At 45.7% G+C, this 21115-nt stretch overlaps 1 protein-coding gene across 2 annotated transcripts; it reads right to left on the reverse strand.

Moving 5' to 3' along the window:
- Positions 1-918: 918 nt before the first annotated feature.
- LOC143009210 (cadherin-6-like) lies at positions 919-19718 on the reverse strand. Of its 2 annotated transcripts, XM_076161242.1 has the most exons (11): positions 19423-19718; positions 17882-18176; positions 15561-15680; positions 11391-11558; positions 8666-8853; positions 6192-6445; positions 4460-4596; positions 3725-3846; positions 2844-2961; positions 2508-2759; positions 919-1677 (listed from the first exon to the last, which is right to left on the reverse strand). In XM_076161242.1, exons 1-11 carry the CDS (start codon positions 19651-19653, stop codon positions 1181-1183), a joined length of 2382 nt encoding a protein of 793 aa, XP_076017357.1. In that variant the 5' UTR covers positions 19654-19718; the 3' UTR covers positions 919-1180. The 2 variants fall into 2 exon arrangements, with proteins under 2 accessions (XP_076017357.1, XP_076017367.1); XM_076161252.1 differs by lacking the exon at positions 19423-19718 and having other exon boundaries at positions 3725-3876; positions 17882-18199.
- Between the last annotated feature and the right edge of the window lie 1397 nt (positions 19719-21115).

The raw sequence follows: 21115 nt of genomic DNA on the forward strand, positions 1-21115 counted from the left end.
ATATCTGTTGGTTTACAAAACCGTGTCGAAGGTGTCCAATCACAGGCAGCTTTGGAAAAGAACGTCGGTCTGGATAATATTTGGGCCCATTTATACGAAAAAAATCCGTAACTAACACTGACTGGACACATAAAGCCTCGGTCTGGCCACAGCTGAATGTTTTTCGATGGCGTTGATCGATGGCGGTGGATTTCTTTGCCACAAATGCACCAGAATCTTCCACAGCATTTAACGTGTGTGTGTGTGTGTGTGTCAAAGTCAAAGTCAGGTTTATTTAGAGAGGGGAGAGAGTTTAGCATCCTAACAGCCTGGTGGATAAAGCTGTTGGTGAGCCTGGTGGTGCGGGAGGGGAGGCTCCACAATTGTGTTCGCCTTGCGGGTGAGGCGGGTGGTGTAGATGTCTTGCAGGGAGGGGAGTGGGGCACCAATGATCCTTCCAGCTGTATTCACTATGCGCTGCAAGGCTTTCCTGTTGTAGTCAGTGCAGCTCCCGCCCCACACAGTGATGCAACTGGAGAGGATGCTCTCAATGGTGCCTCTGTAAAATGTGCATGTGATGGGTGGTGGTGCACTCGCTCGCTTCAGTTTGCGCAGGAAGTAGAGGCGCCGCTGGGCTATTTACGCCAGTGATGCGGTGTTGGTGGTCCAGGAGAGGTCCTCACTGATGTGCACCCCCAGGAATTTGGTGCTGCTCACTCTCTCCACAGCAGCACCATCGATGGTCAGTGGCAGGTGTTGGGTGTGGCCTCTCTGGAAGTTGACAACAATCTCCTTGGTCTTGCTGATATTCAGTAGGAGATTGTTGTTCCTACACCACGTGGTCAGAAGGTTGACCTCCTTCCTGTAGTGCGTCTCGTCGCCCTTGGTGATGAGACCAGAGTTGTATCGTCCGCAAACTTCACTATGTGATTGGTGCTGAAGGTTGTTGAGCAGTCGTGTGTCAGCAGGGTGAAGAGCAGAGGGCTGAGCACACAGCCTTGGGGGGGCCCTGTGTTCAGTGTGATGCTGCTTGAGGTGTTGTTGCCGACACGTACTGCTTGCGGCCTCTGAGTGAGGAAGTCCAGCAGCCAGTTGCATAGTGAGGTGCTGAGCCCCAGATTGTCAAGTTTGTGTGTGTGTGTGTGTGTGTGTGTGTGTGTGTGTGTGTGTGTGTGTGTGTGTGTGTGTGTTCGGGCTCTCGTTAGGAATCCCTGTCGTCGCCGCCGTACATGTCAGCCAGTTTCTTAAAGTGCGGCCCCCACTCGCTCAGGTAGTTGTAGTCCTGGTCGCCCTCGGTAGTCACCAACTCTAGCGAGCTGAGGGACTCGGCCACCGAGCCGGTGCCCTCGTACGTGTAGGTGGCCGGGGAGTCGTAAGGCGGCGCTGTGGGGTCGTTGTCGTTGTCATGGAGCCTCTGGCTGATATAGTCCCGCACGTCTCCGTTGTTGTCCTGTGCCGGGGGCAGCACGGGCCGTCTCACCGGAGGATGGAAGTTCTCGGGGATGATGTCCCTGCGCTGCTTGTTCTCCTTGATGGCCTCTGGGTTGCACAGAATGCTGATATCAAAGGCCTGCGTGTCCTCCTCTCCGCCCCCTTCGGCGTTGTAGGTGACGATGGCGTCCCTGGAGTACTCCTTGAAGATGATCGGAGGCTCCTTCTTCCTCTGCCACTTCAGGGCAGCAAACACCATCACAATTACTGCAGAAGAAGAACAAATAAGAGAGCTTGGTGAGTTTGCTGGTGTTTCTGTTCTCCCTCTGAATGCGCGGCGCTGGCTGCTGGGGGATTGATGATGTTCACTGATGTTCAGGGTCTTTGCACCACAAGGATGCATCATGCATTTGTACTGCTCAGGGCTGCTGCTGCTCCAGACAACACACACACTGCTCTACAAACAGACACAAACCGCCTGTCAGCTGACATCACATCTGAGCGATCAATGGACCAAAGTCCATCAATTGAGAGTTTAACATCTGGTACCCTAATTAGAAAAAAGCTGTCCGAGCATCGATAACCATCAGAAATCAATCAAAGCACTTTTCATAAAGCGGCTGCAACTCAAGTGCAAAAAAACAACCGCAGATTAAGATTAAGGCTGATTTGAATCATGATGTTCGTTATTAAATATAAGACAAATTTCTGTTTTAGATGGAAACAATATGGTCTCTGCTCAAAGGTACTACGGCACGACTCGGCTCCTAAAGTTCACCCACAGTCTGAGATTCTGCCTCAGTGTGTTGACTTTCGATGTTCTGGAAATCTAAACCTAAATCTTTGCATGGGATTGAACCTCGACATTTCACCAAATCAATCACGACTGTGTGGGGACCGAAAGGACAGGAGGTTCTCGTTACCAAGGCAACTGCAGATGGAAACTTCAGCAGGTGAAAGTCAATTACTACACTCAACTTTCTGTTGAGTCTTACTTTTCCAAACTACAATGCGACAGGTCAGTGTGTTACAAGCGCTCTGATTGGCTGTTCGACTCACTCTAGCCTAAATCAAAGCGTCGCGTCGTTTCTACTCACTGAGCGGGATGATGACGCAGAGAAAGATAGCCACCAGCGCGCCGGTGCTGAGGCCTGCCCTCGCCGTCATGCCCTTGGCGTTGCACAGCTCCATGTTGCCCTCGCGGTCGCAGGAGCACACGCGGATGGTGAGCGTGTTGGTGCTGCTCTGCATGGGGTACTCTCCGTCGGAGATGACCACGGGCAGGTGGTACACGCTCTGCTGCAGGATTTTGTAGCTGTTCCTCCTGGTCATGATCCACGCCGTGTTGTCTGTCGGACACCACAACGATTAACATTTCGTTGATGTGACACAGGTTTGATTGTAGGTGAGGGTTAAAGTTAACAAGAGTTTACCTTTGTTGTCACGGACAGAGAAGCTGGCCTTCCCAGAAGCCTCTTGGGCCAGGCTGAAGTAGAAGCGATGCCCCCCAATGGGCTCGTCCGGGTCTGTGGCGCTCACCGTCTGAATCCTCTGCAAGCACAAAAGCCAGGTGAGAGGAAACTTGTGACAAAGGAAGTATCTGAGCCTCGTGTGATGCAGGGAACAATCAGCGTGATGTTACTCTAAGTTCCACATTCAGACCTCAACAGGACAACTTTAATCCTTTTAAGTTCTTCTTATCAGTTGAATACTGCAGGCTGGTTGTTAAAGGCCAAACACAAACACTTTCATGCCTCTCGCTTGAGCTTAAAGGTCGTTTTCTGTTTTCCACGTCAACTCTCATTTTCCTCACAAAGACGCAATTCATTACCGGAGCGGATGGAGCCTAAACTGGAGCCGCATGCGCCGAGTTAACGCCATCAAATGTGTCCTGTAGCAAATCACCCAAATGAATGAACAAACTTCCCCCCGCTGACATTCAGACGCTTGTGTTTGTGGTTTCGCCGGCGTGGTCGTTAACTCACCATGACTTCATCTCCTGTAAACACGTTGAGAGACCACACAGGTCCTCTTAGCGGGAGCATGCCTATGTTCCCTCAGCCCTATGTTCCCTCAATTTTGTGCATCCAACTGAGACATGAGTGGAGTCTGAAGGAAGCAGCTCGTCCCTACAAATGCTCCCCAGACGTCTGTCAATTAGTAAACCCCACCTGCACGCTTCGCCCCCCAGCTTATAAACAAACGTGACTTCTTTACCGATTTTCCCCCGTCTGCTACAGGAAATGGATGAACGAGCCTAACGAGGAGTTTTGGGACAAAACCATGGCAACGGCGGGGCGCGCTTGGTACCAACCTGATCAGCTTTGGCATTGTCGCAGACAAACGTCTCGTAATTAGCGGCGAATGTCGGCGGGTTGTCGTTGACGTCCAGCACTCTGATGTAGAGGGGCACTCGGCTGATCAGTCGAGTGTTGTCTAGGAAACACAAAGGAGGACACGTGAACTCTTCAGAGTCAAATGACTAAAATAGATTAATTAATTATCGTTTGCTGTGGGAAATCTTTGCAAGACGACAAATTGAGATCTAAAATTTGGAAAGAATTTTCTTATTGCATTGTTAAAAAAAAATAATTTGAACTTTTAATTTGATTTTGTTTGTTTGTCAAACCAAAACACTCAGTAAACAAAGTGTTACAGTGTTTGTGTTCAACTGTAACACTTTGTTTACTGAGTGTTTTGGTAATTGAAGAGAATAAACACTGATGATGATGCTGATGAAGGTGTTTTCCTGTTATCATGGTTCAGAGTTGTTCAGTATTCATAATAAACGTTCCCAGATTGTGTTCAAGTCCGCACAGTTTTGCTTCCCAATGAAGAACTGAGAAGAAAATCCAGGGCTCCGACTGTTAACGTATTTTTCACCTTGAATTAAAAATAGATGGCAATCCGTGTAGAAATCTGATGTAAACTTGGCATTCATGGCTCTGGGGAGCTCTGGTACATCGTTCTCATCGTTTCCCACCATCAGAGCTGAACCCTTCCACTATAAACTGATAAGTGTGTGAGAGAGAGTGAAGTCCACACTTACTGAACTCAGTGGCGATGACGGAGATGTTGTGCCAGGCGTTCTCCTCCCTGTCCAGCTCCCTGAGGAGGAACACTGAGCCGTTCCCTGAGTGGACGTCAAACACTCGGTCCATGTCTGTGCGCTGGTCGATGGAGTATCTGCAGAAAACAACAGGGAACAAAACACCGTCACAACATTTACTTGACGTTTCGTCGTCACATAAACAATTTATTTTTCTATGTTAAGGATTCAATTACAAAATCCACAGAAGAGTAACAACACAAGTGCAAATCTGACCAACATTACTTCAATCTAAATATCTACCATTGCTCCACAGTACATCTCCCTCTCTGTACTGTAGTGGAGGGAGAATAGAGAAGGAATTTAAACTTCTAAAGAAATGCTGTGAATTTAACAAGTCAGCCACCACAGTAAACCAAACCATCTGAAGAAAAAAACAAACGTTAGGCGTTAATGTTGGAGACACAAACACACACGAGCCAACAGGTTCCTCCGTTCAGTGTTTTGCTGCTTCACTCTGCTGTGATCCATCAGTGTGATTAATAGAGTAGCAGGCATCAGGAGGGGCAGCGTGAGAGGAAGGAGATGCACCATCGCACTCCTCCTCCTCCTTTTCCCTGTTGCTCCTGCTGCATCGACCGTTTCAGTGTCTATATCTAAGCGCCTTGTCCCTCTCACAGTAACTCTAACCTTGTTCAATCTGCGTCTGCGCCGCCTTACTAATTGCTTTTCTCATATTCCCAATAATTCAGCTGGCTGGTCCTCACCTCTGCGCTGATTAATGGCGGCAGATAAGAGCGGCGCCCGTCCAAACTGCTGCACTCAGCAGGCAGAAAGGCGCCGGGGTCACAGAGATGGCGGCCATCAGCAGCCTGCTTCCTGTTTCCTCACACAAGTGGCCCTGCAGCTCATGTTTCAGATTTGTACTCCAATTTGTTACTTTGTTTTACTCTGTGATGTCAAACTGGAATGAAATCTGCGTTTTACCAAAGGCAGAAAGGAATTTTTAAAGTCTTTGTTTAGAGCGATGAAACACTAAAACCCTCTGCCGACTTTTTTACGTTTCATTCAAATTGGCAAAAACTAAACAAAACGATCATAATCTATACACATCATGTAGAATTTGCCCAAGTTCACTTTTAAGTTTATCTCATAAAAATAAAGTAAAACGTAGAGATTGAAACATGACTCCAGTCTGCAAGGGGTTAAACGTTTCATCTTGCCTACAGAGTAAGACAGAATGGCTTAGTTGTAAGACAGAATGGCTTACATGTAAATACAACTAAGTCATTCAGGTTTTAGTGTTTGAATGTGTATCCAATTTTAGCAGAGGCCTCTGAGCTAATAAAGACTTCCTTCTCTCTCTGACTCCCTGATCCCCAGCAGCCCCCGAGCCTCCCACTCGTCCCCCTCCATGCTGCAGGCAGCTCGCTCATGACGGCCGATAAAAGAGAATGATATCATATTTGACACCTGCAATAAAGTGGAGGAACTTCAACCTTGAGAACCAAACTCCCTCGCCGTGTCGTGAAAATGACAAAGTCGCTGAGACAGAGAATCACACCCCAACCCGCTCGCATCAGGCCGCATTTTCATAAAGTGTGTTGTGTTGTTATGGTACAGGCGGTGACGTATGACTGACGGCTTTAACTCCTTTCTGATTGGACAATTCAAGCAACACTGAACCACCATGATGCCTCCTCCTGACACAAGTGTGTCGTGTGTTTCCTACCTGACAGGACGGCGCCTCTCGTCCAGGTCTGCGGCGCTGACCGAGCCGATGGCCAAGTTCCTGGCGGTGTCCTCCTTGACCTCCATGACGTAGCTGGCGCGCTCGAACACCGGCGCCTCGTCCACATCCTCCACGCCGATCTTGACGGTGGCCTTGTCCCTGAAGGGCCCCTTGGAGAGGAAGCGAGGGTCGATGTGGACGTTCTCCACCTGGATGCGCAGGCTGAACTGCTGCTTCCTCTCAAAGTCCAGAGGCTGCAGGGGGCAAAGAACAAAGGGGTTACAAATGTGCCAAGATGATGTTTTCACTGATGTCATTCATGTTTCCAGTCTCTCAAACAGCCAATCAGGAGCCAACGTGGCCTCCTATGATCCAGAGAAACGAAGTCAGCGTCCCGTCCCATCCTCGGAGTGGGATTCCATGCATTGAGCCGACAAACTAATCCAGACCTTCCCCTGTAATGAGTGAAGACGCTCAGTGTCTTGCTCAAGGGCACTAACTAAGCTTGCTGATGGATGAAGCTTTTAAAGACACTTCATTCATATGCAAATGAGTTCAATTTGTGTCACGTCAAACAGACTTTGTAGTTACATTGTGTCTCCAGTGTAACTCAACAGGTTTGCTTGTCAATGAATCTAAAGGGGGAGTTGACCTTTGACCTCCATCATCAAGGAAATGGGAGATTTTAAAACCGCAGCTGAACACAAAACTCAAACAGTGTAAAGAATGCGAAATATTTGGTTTGTTTTTGGTCTTTTAAGTGTTTTAGTTCTTTCAAGAAGATTTGAATCTTAATTTCAGTGAAGCTGAAAGGAATGAATTTGGAAATATTTTGTCCAAAATGTCGAGGTCGTCCACTTTGGACCAAAGGAGAGGAACAAAAGAAAAAAGAAAATCCAAAGTTACGAGTGAAGATTTTCTGTGATAATTGAAAAAATAGTTTAAAGGGTTTTTGTCACACTCTTCTCCTGATTCAACCAAACATTCTCCTCTTTGGTTCTTTCTGAAGCTCAGGACTGTTAAGTGGCTCCAGTTTGCTGTTACATCCTTAAAAAATGCAGACGATTGTTCAGCGTTTCTGTCACGAGTCGCCGCATCACTTTGCTTTCATGTCTCATGTCTCTTCCTCACGTAGCTATAAGTGCCGACGCCATCCTTGTATCCATGAAGATAACGGGCCCATTTGAATGAACATGCGACGCGTGGGTGGAGGGAGCGAGAGGTTTACTGACACCGTGACGAAGAACACTGCGTGAGTCATCGATTTTTTTTTTTCTGATGTTTTGTGCTTAGGCGAGGGGGGGGCATGGGTGTGTTGCTTTGCAGAGACAAGACACAGACACACACTCACTCTCACACACACTTCAGGAGCCCATTTAATTAGCAGGTTCAGAATTAGGCCAGGCTGGCTCCCCACCCACTCTGCCCACTATAGCCCCGCCGCGGCTACAAAAGGCAATTATGTCATCTTCCACTCGAAGGCGGCCCGATGGAAGCAATTGATGGGCGGCTGCAGAGATTCAATATGTATTTTTCTTCCTCAACACAGTTCTACAAGCTTTTTCTGGGCTTTTTCCCGCAATATTTTTTTCCCGAATTTGTTAATTCCAGCATATTCTACAATCAAATTAAGTGAATGAATCATAAGTAGAATTGCATTAGAGACGCAGCGCCTGATTGATGTGTGAAGGCCCCAGAAATGTTTGAATGGTTTGTGTTCCTGAAAGTATGAAGTATGACATCTGAATGTGTTTTAATAGGATAATGGATATAGCATACAGCATGTTTGGGGCCATTAGAGATGATTGGTGGAGCTTTGATGGGAACATTTTTCCCACCTTCTATAGGGGTGGATGTGGTTGAAGGTTCAGGCTGGAGGAGTTAGGGTTGGAAATTAAAAGAGGAACAGATCGAGAGGTCAAGACAAAGACCTTTGGAAAGTTTTGGTACTGTGCTCCTTTTCTCTGGAACGCACTTCCTGCAATTGTTAAAGAGACAGACGCTCTACAGACGGACCTCTCCTCTGTATAATTTCATAATTGCTAACTAACGGAAGAACAGGAAGCCAACCCAGGTTTAGTTCAGGGCTTAGACAGACTGTCCACTCTTGGTCAGTGATAGTGTGAGCGCAGTGAGAGGATGAAGCTCATCTCTCTCTCTCTCTCTCTCCCTCTCCCTCTCTCATCCTTAAACTCCTCAACATTACATCCCGTGACTCCACTGACTGTCTCTCTGGTCCACAGGTCGGCTGATTTCCTGACCTGTCTCAACTATAGATGACTTCTCGCCCAGAGGGACGCCGGGTGTGTCCACTTGCAGGACTCTGTGGATCCCTTTGACATCTGCTTACTCCCCCTTCCCCTGTCCCATTCTCCATGGCAGACCCCTTCCCACCCTGCCATCTTTCTCATCCCCAACTAACCTCCCACCATCCACATTGCCAAGCTTCCCCCCCTGCATCACTGCACACTGACCTTCCTCAAGACGATGACGCCCTCCTGCGTGCTCCTGTTGGTGGAGATATCGAACATGCCGGGGCCGTCGCTCCCGATGATCCTGTAGTCCATTACAGCATTCTCTCCAATGTCGGCGTCTATGGCTTGGATGACTCCCACCACTGAGCCAGGCTCGTTGGACTCGGGCACTCTGAACTCGTACAGAGCTGCAGAGGGAGAGAGGGATTCTGGATCAATAACGTTCAAATGGGGATCGGGTAAGAAATGAGCATCACAGTGACAGACCTTCACCTACACAATTCTTTTATTTACAACAACCACCAAAGCCTGTAATTAAAGCTAGAGCTAGAGCTTTAATTTTTGGTCGCATTTCCCAAAACGACCAAATCGTTTTTGTAAAAAGCCCATATCTTGATTAATTTAAAACGCTAGAGCTCTAAAATTTAAAAACACAGCGTCACAGGAGTCAAGGATTATTTTCTGTAAATTTGGGGAAAATTTTTGGTCCAATTTCCCAAAATGACACAGGTCCACTCTACTGTCTGGATGGAGCAAAAAGGGTTTGGATGAATTCTTCCCAAAATTAAAACAGATGCAATCAACAAGTTGAATACATCTCAGAGACACCCAATAGTTTCCAAGATGTTAAGGATTATTTTCTATGTGCCATTTGTCTTCTTCAGGGTCAACTTTCCTCCAGACTTGGTTAAAATCTCGACGTGTTTTGGAGAAATCCACACACGTTGAAAACAACACAGCCCCTCTTAAACACGCACAGCTCTAGAGCCTCCTGATTGGCAGAGTGAGTCAGAGACGGAGAATGTGAGCAGCCCGAGATCGCGTCCTCACTAACTCTCTTCAAGTTTCCATTTTTCGCACAAAGGCTCGATTCATTAAGGCCAGTGAATTGTCTTTTCAAGCATTTTCACAGATAGGTTGTAACTCTGCGTGAATGAAAAGGACCCTGACCGGAAGGAGACTACGCACAAAACAACGCCAAAACACCAGGGATTCCCTATTCTCTAGTGAAGGAAGAGGTGAGAGAAAGAGAGAGACAGTGAATGAAAGAGAGAGAGAGAGAGAGGGCGAGAGACGCAGTGAATGAAAAGGGAGAGAAAAATTCAGAGTGAGAGAGAGGGGTCAGGGAGAGAGAGTGAAAGTCGTAGGGAACAAATAAAGAGATAGCCAGTAAAGTGCTTTTGGGGTGCTTGTTGTTTAACTTAAGTATTTAACTGTGTACTTTGCAGATTAATAACCAGCTGGAGGATCGTTTACTTTCCTTCCTTTCTTCAGCTTCTTTCTTCCTTTCCCTCCTTCTGCATTCCCTTCATCTCATATAAGGTTGCTGTCATGTGTGTGTGGCTGTGACAAGAGTCATCTCAGCGATTTCAAGAGAGATCTCTAAATGTGAAGAGAATACAGGCGGAATATCTCAAGCTAAGAAAAATTGCTGAAACATGTAAGGATGATTTAAGTTACACCGCAACTAAAATCATAAAAAAGTCCTGATCCAGAACTGAGCTTTTGAGTCACCACATATTCTGTCTCTGTCTCTACTGTGTGTGCACCTGTGTGAGAGAGTCCACTGTGGTGCTTCAGACTGGAACAGTTAGTTAAAGTTCACATTTGGCCTCCAGTGTTTCACGCTATGTTTCGTACTTATAAAGTTTAGGACGCAACATAAATCCACAGCCAATTTGCTCAACGTAAATTAATTGCTTGTGGCTTTTGTTTTTTCTCGTTCTTTGGTGAGAGGATTTCCTGGTTTGCATCTGCGGCGGAGGGTGAATTGATGGCTTCCTGTCGTTAGGGGGGAAAGCGGCCGGGCCCCCTCTCCATCTCGTATGCTTAAATAAATAACTGGACAGCAGGGGGAGCGGCGTGATATAAACAACAGCCCGCCGAGACAAACCCCACTGACATACTAATAAAACATGCTGATAGCGTTTTGGCAAACGCCTGAGTTGGCGGGTCTGGGCCACGCTGACACTTCTGCTCGCTCGTTGGTACGCCGCTCGCCGCCACGGCACCAGGAGAAGGACAAGAAGAAGAAGAAGCGAAGGTATCCCCCTCGACTAACAGGTATTTAGCATCTCGGCGGAGAAGAAGAGGCATCACTCCAGTAGACAACAATGACATCACTCCCTGACACTCTGCCTCCTCTGGGTGTCCCATGGGACGAGAGACAATGTGAACGAGTGGAGGAGTGTAGAGAGCACGGATTTGATGATTGATGACTTCGAAAGAGGAAGAACTGCAGCGAGGGCAGTTAGAGCCCTAAAGTGAGAGGAGACTGGCTTTATGGAGTGAAGACGGAAGGAAAGAGAGGGAGAGAGAGGAGCGAGGAAGAGGAGGGCAGATAAAGCCCAGTGAATGTACTCTTCTTCATTAAACAGGGATTACAGGGCTGATCTGATGCACTTTGCGGGACACCTCGCTTCATTGTATGGCTTTGTATTTAATTATTCTCAGACTTTTGAGAGGCTGCCTCAGTCACACAATAACCAGAGCTGCCTGCAATATCCACCGCGACTGAGGCTGACACCATAATACGGGGTGAAAATCCAATTCAAACCAGGTCGATGACGTCGTTCTATTGTTGGGTGGAGCCATTTGATGTTCACTTACCAGGCCACAAACCATACATTGACCCCCTATAGAGCCCAGGAGCCCTCAAACGTAGGTATTGTATCACTCGTCTGTCTTATAGTAACTGTTACCATGGTTCTGGTTGTGTACTCACTCTTGTTGAAGTGCGGCGGGTTGTCGTTGACGTCGGACAGCGTGATGCTGACGGTGGTGGTCCCCGACAGCCCCCCCACCTGGCCGGCCATGTCTTTCGCCTGGATCACAACCTGGTAGTTGTCCTTCAACTCTCGGTGCATGCCGGCCAGCGCTGTCTTGATCAGACCTGAAGAGGGGAAACAAGAACAACGTGCATGAGTGCGATGATGTCATCCACAGACTCAGACAAGGAAAGAGGCAGTTTGACTTTGCTTTTACCATTTTGGGGAAACTTTGCCTCAACAACCTGGCAGCTGCAGGTACTTGTGGCTTGTGTGAAAGTAAGATCTTCCCATTTTAAAATGAGAATATCAATAAAATATCATTAATTTTAATCCCATTTCATTGTCATTAACTTTTCTTGTTCTCATCTTTCCTTACTGGATCCAAAAGCTTTTTTCAACCCTGAAATTGGAGCTAAGACACCTAAACTAGAGAAAAGATGATGTGATTCTACAACATATAAACAAGCAACAAACAAATATGTAAAAAAAAATTATGGATTACAGTGCCAAATTGGACAACAATGAAAAAGGGGACTGGCCGCCCTAGCCAAAGCCATTGAGAAGACAGCACATATGGTAATGTGTCAACCACTGCAAGTAATGACAGACCACGGAGTAATGGCGTTCCTCAGTACAGCAGCATTCACATTCTCAGCTGCCAGAAAAATCTAAACCCAAGACATCCTGGAAGCCCCCCACATTTCATACCATGCAGGAGCCATTAACATGGCTGCCAAAATGCCAGGAGACACAGGTCAACCCCATGACTGTGCAGCATGGGCAGCAAAAGACATCAGGCTGAGGGATAACCTAGAATCAGAGCCTCTGCCCATCTCAGACCTGGACCTGTTTTGCGACGGCTGCAGCTACAGAGGAGACTCAGGGAGCATAGCCTCGTATGCAGTAGTAAAACCTGACAGAAGAGGATTTGACACGGTGATTGGAGGTATGATTCCTCAACCAGCCTCAGCACAACTGGACGAACTAACCGCACTGACCGAGGCATTGCGCCACGCCAAGGACCAGAGAGTGAATATCTATACAGATTTGGCGTATGCACATGGAGTGGTTCACTATGATGGGTTTCAAATCATGAGAAGAGGATTTATGACGAGCTCTTGAGCCCCCATCAGACACCACTCACAGTTGAGAGCACTCATGGCAGCCTTAATGGAGCCCACGGAGGTGGCAGTAGTGAAGTGCAAGGGACACCAAACCCCTGACACCTATGTGGCACAAGGCAACAAAGCCACAGACGAAGCTGCTAAAAGAGCAGGTGGATACCTTACTCAAATGATGGTGCTAGGAGAACCACAAGAACCCATGATGACAATGAAACACGTAATCGAATTACAAGGGGATGCAGTTCCCTATGCACACAGTCAGTGGAAAGACAAAGGAGCTACAGTCTCTGAAGAAGGGGTGTGGCGATCACATGATAGCCGCCTAGAGGCCCCTGTAGGGTTGTGCCAAGGCCTAATCAAGGAAGCCCATGGACCCACGCATGTGAGCAGACTCAAAACCATCCGAAATGTGGAACAACATTGGTGGCACACCTACCTCACGGACATGGTGGATAACTAGCTAAAAGCCATCCCCTGCAAGAAAGAGACTGCAGCATCTGTGGTGGATTTGTTGACCTGGGAATTCATCCCTCGATTCGGCTTTCCCCGAACAATCCGATCAGACAATGGCACGCATTTTTATAACACCCACTTAGAAAAGGTAGAAGCCGCTCTAGTAGTAGTTCACAAGTTTGGTAGCGTGTACATCCCCCAGTCACAGGGACTACGTAGTTGAAAGGACAAATCAGACTATTAAGAAGATAGCTAAGGCTTGTGCAGAGACCCACATGACATGGTTAGAAGCTTTACTGATAGCTCTGATGTCCACAAGAGCAGAAAAAAGCAAGAAAACATTTTTGTCCCCACATGAACTGCTCGCAGGGAGACCGATGCCTGGCCCTCCAAGACAGATTGCTATTCCATCTACTTTAGAACAGTATGAGATCTCACATGTTGACTATATGCGTGCCTTGACAACCACCATTAAGCACCATTAAGACTACTGGATGATATCGGTATTGTGTTCTTGTGATGAGATGTTGGTGCAAACAGGGTGGATTGTGTTCTTGTGATGAGATGTTGGTGCAAACAGGGTGGATTGTGTTCTTGTGATGAGATGTTGGTGCAAACAGGGTGGATTGGTTGGTGCTGCTGGAGGCCAAGGTCGCTGATCTCATGTTGGATTAATTCCATAAATGGAAATAAAAGTGGAAATGTTGAGATGGAGATGAGAGGGAAACTCTCCCTGTAGTAAAATCAGCAGTAAACTTCTATTGCCCGTTGTAAAAGTCAGAGGGCTAAGCTCTCGTGCACAGATGCGCAGTGGCGCTGCACCTGGTAAAAAAAAGTCCTAAGAGGTTCTGCAGCTGTAGATGACCATCTACAAACGGTCATGACATGACATTCCTGTACACTCCCACCAGCAAATAGCTCATACAACTAGGGGTTGTAGTAGGGTCGCCATGGCAACCAGGGCCCACCAATCCGCAACTCTGAGACCGCAGCGCCATCTTGAGCATAGGAATGCCCTGAGCTCACTGCATATATCCGGAGATGTCCGGAGATGTTCTGGCGTCTTTTCTTCGTCGCATGCAAGAGTTGATCCAGCGCTGTCCAACATCTTACTGCAATAGCACTCATCGAAAGATTCAGCTCGGCTTTTCCTCATTCTACGCCAATACAACGAACACGCTGAAGGACCCTCTGCTCGGTCCTCCTACACTCGCCAAATGTTAGCACGGAGATCTGCAGCCAGCAACCACCCAGGAGCACAACGCCGCGTCTGCGCTCTCCTGATTTAAAGGGTAGCAGGAGCGCAACGTAAAAAGCGCAGCGTATTCCTTCAATTTTCTAAGTGTAGCTTCCGACTCCAAATGGACTCAGTGGCATTTATCTTCCCTTTGGAACGGGGGAGAGTGTTCATGTTTGGCCTCTCAAGTGGCTTGCGGCTGCTTTCGCCGGTGCTTTGACGTGTCAGATGCACAGTTTGGAGTCAGGACAGAGAGGCGAGTAGCGCGGTATTTGGCAGCGCGTTTTTTTAGGCTGATGCATATATCAAGAAGAATATGTTTTATCATTCAAAATTAAATGACTACATAGTAACTGTACATATTTAAGTATTCATGGACCATGTTATATTTTGAAAGCCCATATGTTGGCCTGAGAAAGAGATAAATAGCTAGAAATTCATACACAACATCCACATGGCACGGGGATTCGTTTATGTGAGTTTGGAGCAAATTTAAATTTTTGTCCGATTTTCAAAAAACGTAAGGGTATGGTTCATATTTTCAAATGTTTACACCGGCCAATTTCATGGCCCGGGAAAGAGATAAATAGCTAGAAAGTTATACACAACATCCATTTGGCACAGGGATCATTGGTGCAAGTTTGGAGCAAATTAAAATTTTGGTAGTTCATGGTTCAAATTTTCAGTTTTAGAACGGCCCATTTGTTGGCCCAGGAATGAGATAAAAAGCTAGAAATTCGTACACAACATCCGCAAGGCATAAAAATTCATGGATGTGAGTTTGGAGCAAATATTATTTTCAGAAACATAAGGGTTTACATGGTTTATATTCTAAAAAATATCCATAGAAGACCCATAGTCCATAGAATGAACCCTTATGGATCCACAGAACATGTATTAAAGCCTTTCAAAGCTCGTTTACATGAGTTCAGTTAGTTGCAAATATGTTCACCGTTGCCCAGAAAGTTTTTTCCTATGATCTTTGACCCCAAAACCTCTGTACATTTTCAAGGATTTCTATCCTTGACTATCTCACGGGTGCTTTCTCACATGAGTAGTTAGCTCGTGTGATGTTGCCCCATATCGTGAAGTAGCTTAGAGAATGTTGTTGAGATATACATGCATCTTTACAGCATAACGCAGTTCTATTTGGGGGTACAGCATAATTTCTATCTAACAGGAAGGAAGGAACTTGTAAGTAAAGGCTACAATTCACAAAAAATCTGTTTAGACATAATTTCCCTCAAAACTTATTTTTTTGGTATCACCTCACTTTGTTGGAGTGTTTTGGTAACCCTTTTGACACTGACCTGTATCTGGGTCCACAGAGAAGTACGGCTGGCCCTCCAGGATGCTGTATACCACCTTGGCGTTGTTCCCATATGTGGCATCATCGGCGTCTGTGGCCGTCACCTGAATTACCGAGGTGCCTGCAGGAGGAAGATTCATGACAATGATTTAGATCAACTCTTCAATAACACTGAAAATGGCCCGCTTGATAATTGGTTAAGTTGATGCGCCTTCTGATGAGGTGTCGGCTCCTCTTCTAATAATTTTTCTAGGTATATCTTGCTAAGCATATAAGCAGGTTTGATACTGGTTCTTTGCAAACCCCAAGAAGTCTATTAGTGTATCCACAGATCTGAGGTGTCTAAGAAGGCAAATATGGGATAGAATGAAAATGACTGATCCATTTTCTCTTCCATGGAGGCGAAAGCTCCACTTCAGTAGAACAAAGGGAAACGGTTAGGGAAGTACTACCCCCCAAATGGCGCCTTGCGGGGCCGAGTGTTGCCTCATTACATGCAGAAGAAAATTGATTGAGTAGAAATATTTAATGACAAAGTGGTATACATATAGAAATGTGCAATACGGTGGTCATAACGATCCTGGGAAACTTTCTAATTTGATGTCAGCGAGGGTGAGACCAGAGTTCCCATCCTATAAAATCCTTGCTGTTGGAAACCTTTGGTGCTGACAGTTCTGGAGGATTCCTGAGCGAGTTCAGCGAACCCTGATCAGTAAAACCTTTAACGAGGGAATTAGACTCAAAGAGGCTTTTCTGCCATGGCAGCTTTTAGAAAATATCACTGATCCATATCAGACATCGCAATGTTGACTTTAAGCTTCAGGGAAAGGAAAACTCCTCTATGTACTCCTCTATGTACGATGGCTTCCCATTACTATCAGAAACATGTGCGTTAAATGAATTACTCCTAGCCATTGCCCTTGAACAAGCCACCAGGCTGTTTCCCTGAGATTGTACTGTACAATGAAAACAAAGACTCGTCTCCTCTTTACAGGAGACATACTTACATCAAAGTCACTCCAAAAGTTCAGAAGACTCAGTGCCATGAGACCATTATAAAACCAAAGTGTGTGTCACATTTAGAGGAACGGTGTTTAGCGCAGTCACCCGTGAACACATGCCCTGCCAGGCGGTTACATCACACCTCGGTGTGTTACCATGGGCACCCATGCTGCCCTTAGATAAGTGGCAGCCTCTCTCTCACTGGGTTGCTGAACCGAGTGACAACTCTGTCCCATGTCTATGCTGCAGGAGTGACGTCCCTCAGTCCCCGCGCAACAACAGCAGTAGCAGAACACTGAGTTCACTCCACGCTTTCACGCACATATTGATTAGCAGCCTTTTCATATTGTTTATCTAAATTCAGTGTGTCAGAGTGTTGTAGACGAAGGCATGAGCTGGCGCGCAGTGAATTAAATTTCAATTTGGTGCTGAATGACAAGAACAAATGATAACACAAAAAACAACAAATGATGCTGTCTCAGAAAGCCGCACAGCAGAAATAGACGTTATTATTCAGCGTGATGACAGAACCAAAAATGCAAGTAATTAAATTAAACACTGTTTTAATAAGATACAGACCGTATTTAAAAGATTATCTGTGCTGCTGCTGTGAGCGTCACACAAACGGGTTACCTTGTTAATTTTCCAGTTCTAAAACAGCTCCCAGTGTCTCTTCATGAATTAGTCAGGCCCTTTTTGTTCAGTCTGCATCATTATTATGATTGATTAAGTCCTATTGATCCGGTAAGACTGGCGTTTTAGGACGTCTATCCTATTTGCATTATAAGCCTTTTAATCCAGTTGAGACAGGAGCACGCACTGACACACACACACACGCGCGCGCACGCGCACACACACACCTTAATTTGTGTTAGTCCTTAATCACTATCGTCTATTTTATCAGCTATAAATGTGATTTTTACATACTGTTTACATTTATCTTCCCTTTCTGCAGCAATATTGTGATTTAAAAACTAAACAAAATAATGTGATAAATACATTTTTAAACCTAAAATGTATCATATTGCCAAGTTTTACAGGAAGGAGACATTAATCAGAAACAACTCAAACCTCCACCAAGGCAGCACAGTTCCCTGAATTTGTTGTAGGTACTTAATGGAATCATGTTATTGTTATGCCACCTACAGACCAGGGGCTTCACTGATTGACTCATGCCTCCTTTACACAAATAATGAACTTGGCACCCAACCAGAACCATGACGACACCATTAGGGAGGGTGTATTATAATGGTGTGTTATAATGGCAAATTAGGTTGGTACCACCTTCCCCAGTTGTAAGTATTTAATTCAAGAACATACCGACGTCTGACATCTCAGGGACCCAGGCCCTGTAGGGATTGTGGGTGAACCGGGGCTCGTTGTCGTTGATGTCTTGAATCTTGATGATGAACTCTGACTCGCCCTCCAGCGTCATGTTGGTGAAGCGGTTGACCGCTTTGACGCGGAGGATGTAGAGGGCCTTCTCCTCCCGGTCCAGCCTCTTGGTGGCGTGGATTTTGCCCGACTCCTCGTCAATCTTGAAGAGGGATCCTGCTCCCTCCCCGGTGAGGACATACCTCACGCTGCCGTCGTCTGGATCCAAAGGGGAGAGATACTGCAGAGAGATCAAAACACAGGGAGAAGATCCAACCGTTCAGAAATCCAGTTCAACAAAGTCTTGAGATGTTTTATGGTGATTCAATGACTTTTTCAGAAAACACGGTACTCTATCATTACATTCTTTTACATTACATTCTTTCAAACCCTGAACATGAATTCATACAGGTCCATTGCTTGTATGAAGCTAAAAAATCCATTAATTTGAATTTTTTTCAACTTGTTTTGATGTCAGAAAGCATTTTATTCTGATTGTTCTTTGCCTGTTCTAAGGCAATTTAACTTTCCCACTGACTTAAAAATCCCATTAGATTCCAGAGTAATTTGTGTTTTAGTGGGTGTGGCTGTGGCTGTGACTTTTTCCATATCAAAACATCCACATGGCTGCTTTCTGTTGATAATTATTACATCACAGCAGTGATTCAAACTCTGGTTTATGAAAGCTTTCACATTTCTTTAATTTGCTCTTGTGAATGTCTTGTCAGAGAAATATGTGAGCAGCAGAAACTCTGATCCATCGACAGACAATCAGAACAGCTCTGGCTTGAGCACTGCTTGATTGTGAAGCACAGTGCAGAACATCAACAACAAACACTTTGCACCAAAGATGTCAACAAAGTCACATTTCAAAAGAGAATCGCTGCTTTCCACTTTAAGAATTTCAGATTGGCTGTGCGCGTCTCTCTGCTTTGACCTATCTGGGCCTTGGCAAAGGAACACTGACAGCTTCCCTGAGTGCTTTTTGTGTTATTTAACAGATTAGTGATGGGTCGTTCGCTAACGAGCGGGCTCTAAGACTCGCTGAAGTGAACGACGGGACTCGGCTCCTGTTTGGGAGCCATTCATTTTTTTATTTTATATATTTTTTTCCTGTTAAAGCCGCACGTGATTGTAAAAAAGTAGCGACTTTTCAAATGTCGCAGTATAAAAAGTTTCAAACAGGGAAAAAAGTAAATCCATCCCTGAAGAATAAACAAAGGATGAAAAGCGAGGAAACGACAGACTGGGAAGGAGGAGCGTTAGAGCTCAGAGGGCCTCTCTATGGAAGCCTAACTGTCCAAATGTCTTCAGCCAAACAAAGCTCTTAGGGGTGTTCAGGAGCTGTGCAATTGTCCCCCTGGAAACATTTCACATCTTGACACGGATGACTATTTAACTACAAAAAGGTGCTTTCAGTGTAAATGAAAGCACCTTTCATTTACACTGATATTACATGTCAATACTTTAAAAAAGACATTTCTTACCGTTAAGACATCCTGGGTGTCCGTCCCCCTGTACTCCTCCATCAAATGGAGCTTGTGTTGTGGCCGCTCTCGCTTGGAGTGCCTGAGCGGCACCCCGTTGGCGTCCTCTCCCGTCAGCCCCGCGGGCCCCCCTGTGGTCCTCCGTGGGGCCCTGAGTCCGTCCCCAAAGGAGCTGAGGTGGGCCACGACCCAAATCGCCACCAACACGCAAACTGTCCTCCTATCCATCATGGCCACGCCACCAAGACCTTCTGTCTTCTTCTGCCCCCTCAGTGGTCCTTGTCCAGCAGTCTGTTGTCAGAGCGTCTGTGTTGGAACATCAACACACAGCGTCAATACTGTCAAGTCGTTCAATGTGTCTTGATTAGGACTGTATGCCTAATAGTGACATCATCTGTAGTATTTGGAATGTGACTTGTGGGACACACTGAGAATCACCCACCTCCTTCCAGAACAGATAAGCCATATGTTCAATATGTTGATATTTGTCATACATGGACTGTGCTGAATAAAACATTTCATAGAAAGTCTTATTAAATGTACAAATAATACTTTAGGTGTTCCTAATAAGCATGAAAAAATTTTTTGTGACATCATCATTAGAGTTTCTTTAGATCAGGGGTATTCAAATAAAATGTGAAGAGGTCCAGTTCGAGAAAATTTCTTGAAATAAAAAGCCATTTCGCACCAATCAAATGTTTCTCAATACACACACGAAGCACAAGCAGAGTGTATATGCTAGGTGACCAGTGGGACGCACTGAGATTCACCCACCGCCTTCCAGAACAGATCAGCAATAATGTTCAATATGTCTCAATTAAGACTATCTCTGACTTTAAACAAAGACAAAACTGTTTTGAGTTTTGAGTCTATCTATGTATCTATCTATCTATCTGACTGTCTGTACATCCTTTTATAGAATGACTTTCTTGTCCTGCCTGCAGCCTGTTGGTGATGACGCATTTTGTGAATTTTGGAACGACGGAATTATGTCATCATGTCATCCTGCAACAGTTGGATCTATAATAGCATGACCTCATGCTACAAGAATCTTATTGTGACATCCTCTGTATTTTCTTTGGATGCTGCATTCATCTGGTCTGCACAGTCCCGGCTGAAAGGCCACGTGAATAATAAACCATAATAACTGAAATGATGCCAATTTTTAAAAAGCGATTTTCCACCAATCGAATGTTACTCAATACACACACCAAACACAGGCAGCGTATTTGCTAGGTGACCTGTGGAACACTCTGAGATTCACCCAACTCCCTCCTTAGCTGCACCTATGATGTCATGACCTCATTCAAAAATCTTATTATGACGTCATCTGTATTTTCTTTAGACACTTCATTCATCTTAGTCTGCACAGAACAATAAATCAATGATGAGTTTCGTCACTTTTGGAATGATGGAATGATGTCATCGTGTCATCCTGCAACAGTTGGACGTCATCTGTATTTTTTTAGATGCTTAACTCGTCTGAAGTCTCCACAGTCCAGGTTAAAATGCCGCGTGAACAATAAACCATAATAACTGATATTATGGCAATTTCTAAAAAGCCATTTCCCACGAATCAAGTGTTACTCAATACACACACCAAACACAAGCAGAGTGTATTTGCTGGGTGACCTGCGGGACACACTGAGATTCACCCACCTCCTTCCAGAAAGATCAGCGGTAATGTTCAATA

Source organism: Genypterus blacodes, unplaced genomic scaffold (genome assembly GCF_046128005.1).
Source record: "Genypterus blacodes isolate CSIRO-AG114 ecotype Tasmania unplaced genomic scaffold, CSIRO-AGI_Gbla_v1 ptg000011l_1, whole genome shotgun sequence".
NCBI lineage: Eukaryota > Metazoa > Chordata > Actinopteri > Ophidiiformes > Ophidiidae > Genypterus > Genypterus blacodes.

Excerpts from the sequence above, each read along its gene's own strand:
- LOC143009210 (XM_076161242.1), bottom strand. The coding sequence starts at position 19,653 with ATGATGGATAGGAGGACAGTTTGCGTGTTGGTGGCGATTTGGGTCGTG. Across the intron at positions 4,597-6,191 it reads GAGAGGCGCCGTCCTGTCAG|ATACTCCATCGACCAGCGCA; the intron begins GTAGGAAACACA and ends TGTTTTCTGCAG. Across the intron at positions 2,760-2,843 it reads CTCTGTCCGTGACAACAAAG|ACAACACGGCGTGGATCATG; the intron begins GTAAACTCTTGT and ends GGTGTCCGACAG.